At 52.6% G+C, this 3,338-nt stretch overlaps 1 protein-coding gene across 1 annotated transcript in view; it reads right to left on the minus strand.

Annotated features, from left to right (window-relative positions):
- The window catches only part of CHD6 (chromodomain helicase DNA binding protein 6), a 251,204-nt gene that overhangs the window by 96,345 nt on the left and 151,521 nt on the right, over positions 1-3,338 (minus strand). Inside the window, 2 exon segments of the mRNA XM_025216269.1 lie at positions 1,234-1,433; positions 3,105-3,307. Coding sequence (XP_025072054.1) covers positions 1,234-1,433; positions 3,105-3,307 — 403 coding nt within the window.

The raw sequence follows: 3,338 nt of genomic DNA on the forward strand, positions 1-3,338 counted from the left end.
TGCCTTCAAACAAGCACCGAACCTTGCCAACCAACCTCATCACCAGAAGCAAACTTCCTCAAGCCCAGAACACACCAAAAGGATCCAGACCGTGCCATGTCAAGAAATGCAAAACCTGCCAACACATCTCCACCACCCCCACAATTACTATACCCCACAACAGAGCCATCAGTATCCCTGGATCTTACAGCTGCACCTCCAGAAATGTAATATACCTCATCCAATGCACCAAATGCCCTGATGGAAAATACGTAGGAGAGACCAGACAACAACTGCGCACCAGAATGAATGCACACCAGAAATCTATCAAAGACAGAACTACCCAATTACCAGTGGGGGCACATTTCTCACAGGAGGGCCACTCTCTCTCCAATCTCTCAGTCCTGATCCTCAAGGGAAACTTACACAACACTTCCCAGAGATGAGCCTATGAGCTCCATTTCATCAACCTCCTGGATACTAGAGATCATGGACTAAACATAGACATTGGATTTCTGATACATTATAATCTGCCTGGCAACTGACTCCCCAGCCCAGCCCCTGGCTTCTTTACTTTTCATTCCATCCAGGAAGAGCACACACCAACTGCTGAAACTTCCTTAGCCTGACGAAGGGTTTTTGAACTCGAAAGCTTGCTTAATAACTATTCTCCAACTATTTGGGTTGGTCTAATAAAAGATATCAAATTCACCCAAGGAACCTTGTCTACCTAAGACCATTTAGACACCCAACAGGTATAATAAATTCTGGCCCTAAGAGCATCCATGCAGGGAGCAAGTATGAACCAGGTAGTGCAATGCACATTCATATTCTAGTCTCCCATGTAGTTACTTCCTGGTGTATATGGACCATAAGTAACAATCTACCCTTGGGAAACTGTAGCCATTCCGAAGAGGCAATTCAACCTGGCCTGATGCTTTAGCTAGCTCTCCATCTCACGGTTCCCTCTGCACTGATGGAAGGCCAGGCTTTCTTAGCACAGGGAGCCCGTCACCTATATGAAATGTCCTCTCTGATCAGAGTGCCTCAATACCATTATCTCCAAGGGTCTGTACACAAATCAGTCCCTCTCTGGCCACCTGGTTACTATACAGATGGGTTCCTCACGCCCAGGTTTGGCAGTCTCTGTGGCTACTGGGACCAGCTTTGGTTTAATTACTTGAGTCTTGGGTACTGGAAGCCAGTCATACTGGCAGGTAATCGAGGAGGATTAGCAGGGAGAGTACATGATACCTGAGTGATTTTGCAGGGCCTGGTTCTGTCCGTCCTTCGTAGGAGTGATCAGATCCCAGATAAAACTCTTAATCTTTTCATCTCCTTTGTAGTGTTTGACGCAGTAGACCAGGAGGGCCCGACAAATCATCTCCATGTCCTTTTCGTTCAAGTGCCACTTAAACCGACCATGGGTCAGGATATCCTTCCAGCGCCCCCAGCTGGAGTAGAAGAAACATACATGCAATAAACACTCCTACACCTTCTAGCTTACAACATAAGAAGAAGTACTGATGGACAAGGCCCAGCCACCTCACCAGAAAGCAGGGAAATGTTAGTATCCCTACTTTACAGCTGAGGAAACTGAGGCACAGAAAGGGAAGGGGCTTCACACAGGGGTTAGGAGCAGAGGCAGGAATAAAACCAGGAGTCCTCACTCCAAGCCCATATCCTGCCCACTTAGCATCCTTCCTTCCACAGAGGTGTCATTTGTGCCAGAAAGCCCAGTCATCACCAGGGATCTAGGTTTTCCCTGATAAAATTGCAAATTCTCTGACAAAAATCCCAAAATCCATGATTAAAATGAAATGCCCTTCACTCTCCCCACATTGCCCTGCTGGTGCCACTGCCCACCCCTTCTGCCCCCGACCCTGCTGAAGGGGGCCCCCAGCTGCCAGGGCTGTGGGGTAATGGACCCGGGTCCACAGCCCCCTGCTCCTGACAGGAGGTGGTGGCTGCTGCAGAGGAGCAGAGCATGGAGCCTGGCCTTCCCCCTTCCCCTCCCCTCCTGCTGCTTGGGCAGGGGGAGTGGCTGGCTCCCTGCTGCTGCACACACTCCCGGGGTGCAGGGGGGACATGTGCCCCCCCCCAGTTCTGAGCGTGGGGCAGAGGCAGGCTGCCCACTGTGGGTTCCCTGCCCTGCTGCCTTCCCTCGGGGACTTCTCAGCCCAGTGGGTGCGATCCGGTGCTGCAGAGAACAGTGGGGCCACTCGACCTCCATGCTGCCCTGGCAATGCATCGCCTATGCATGGGTCTGCAGTGAGGGGCACAACCCTGCACCACTTCCATTGTTGCTGCCATGTGCACAGGTAACACACCATCTTGGCAGCACGGAGCTCACAGCAGCAGCAAGGAGATCTCCACGTGGCCCTGCTCTGCCCTTCAGTGCTGGGTTGCACCTGCCAGGCTGCAGAGTCCTTGGGGGAGGGCAGCAGGCCAGGGAGCTGCACATAAAGATCTGGGGGGCATGGGTCCTCCTGCCCAACCTCCCAGGAGTGTGTGTAGCGGCAGGGAGCTGACCCCTCCTCCCACCCCCCAGACAAGCCACCTGCAACCCTGTCCCGCTCCCTACTAGGGCCCTGCAGGTCCCAAGGCCCAAACACTGCCTGCTGGGCAGCAGCTCCAACCATCCCCAACTCTCTCCTTCTCTCACTATGGGGGCCTCAATCTCCCCTCACCTCCCACTTACCCACAGGAGCTGCTCTCCAGGCTGCCTGGTGGCTGCGTGTATATACGTGTACATGGAGCCCCCTGCCTGACCACCCTCCTCCTGCTCCCTCCCAGCCCCTTGCAGGCTGGAACTCTGCCAGCCTGCAGGAAGATCTTTGCAAAACTGCAAAATCCACGGGGTTCTCTGGTAAAATCCATGGTTTTCTCTGTTTTTCTGCAGGAAACGGAAAATCTGGATCCCTGGTCATCACACCCATTGCCATTGATGGCAAAATGTGACAAAGCCCCAGGTATCCCCACCAGAATATATTAGCCTGCAATGGACACAAGCAGTGCAAACAAACAAATTTGTTCACATAGCACTGAACACCAGATGGGCTGGGGTAAGGAAAAAGCCCCACCATAGGATCTAGACCTCAGGTCCGTGAAGAAAGAAGACCCACCCAAATATGAGTAGGTTCTTCTCTACACGGAAGCACTCAGCCCGTAGGTAACGTCGTGTCTTCTCATTGAAGCGCCGTGAACGTGTGGGCCGCTCATCAGAGTCACTGTCCAACTCAGAGAACTCCATCAGCTCATCTTCCTCAAAGGAATTGTAGTGTTTGGTCTGCTTGCGGACACGGGGCCTGTCAATTCCTAAACTCCACTGCAGAGGGAGACAGAGAGAGAGAGGCTGA

The sequence above is a fragment of the Alligator sinensis genome, unplaced genomic scaffold (genome assembly GCF_000455745.1).
Source record: "Alligator sinensis unplaced genomic scaffold, ASM45574v1 scaffold338_1, whole genome shotgun sequence".
Classification (NCBI taxonomy): domain Eukaryota; kingdom Metazoa; phylum Chordata; order Crocodylia; family Alligatoridae; genus Alligator; species Alligator sinensis.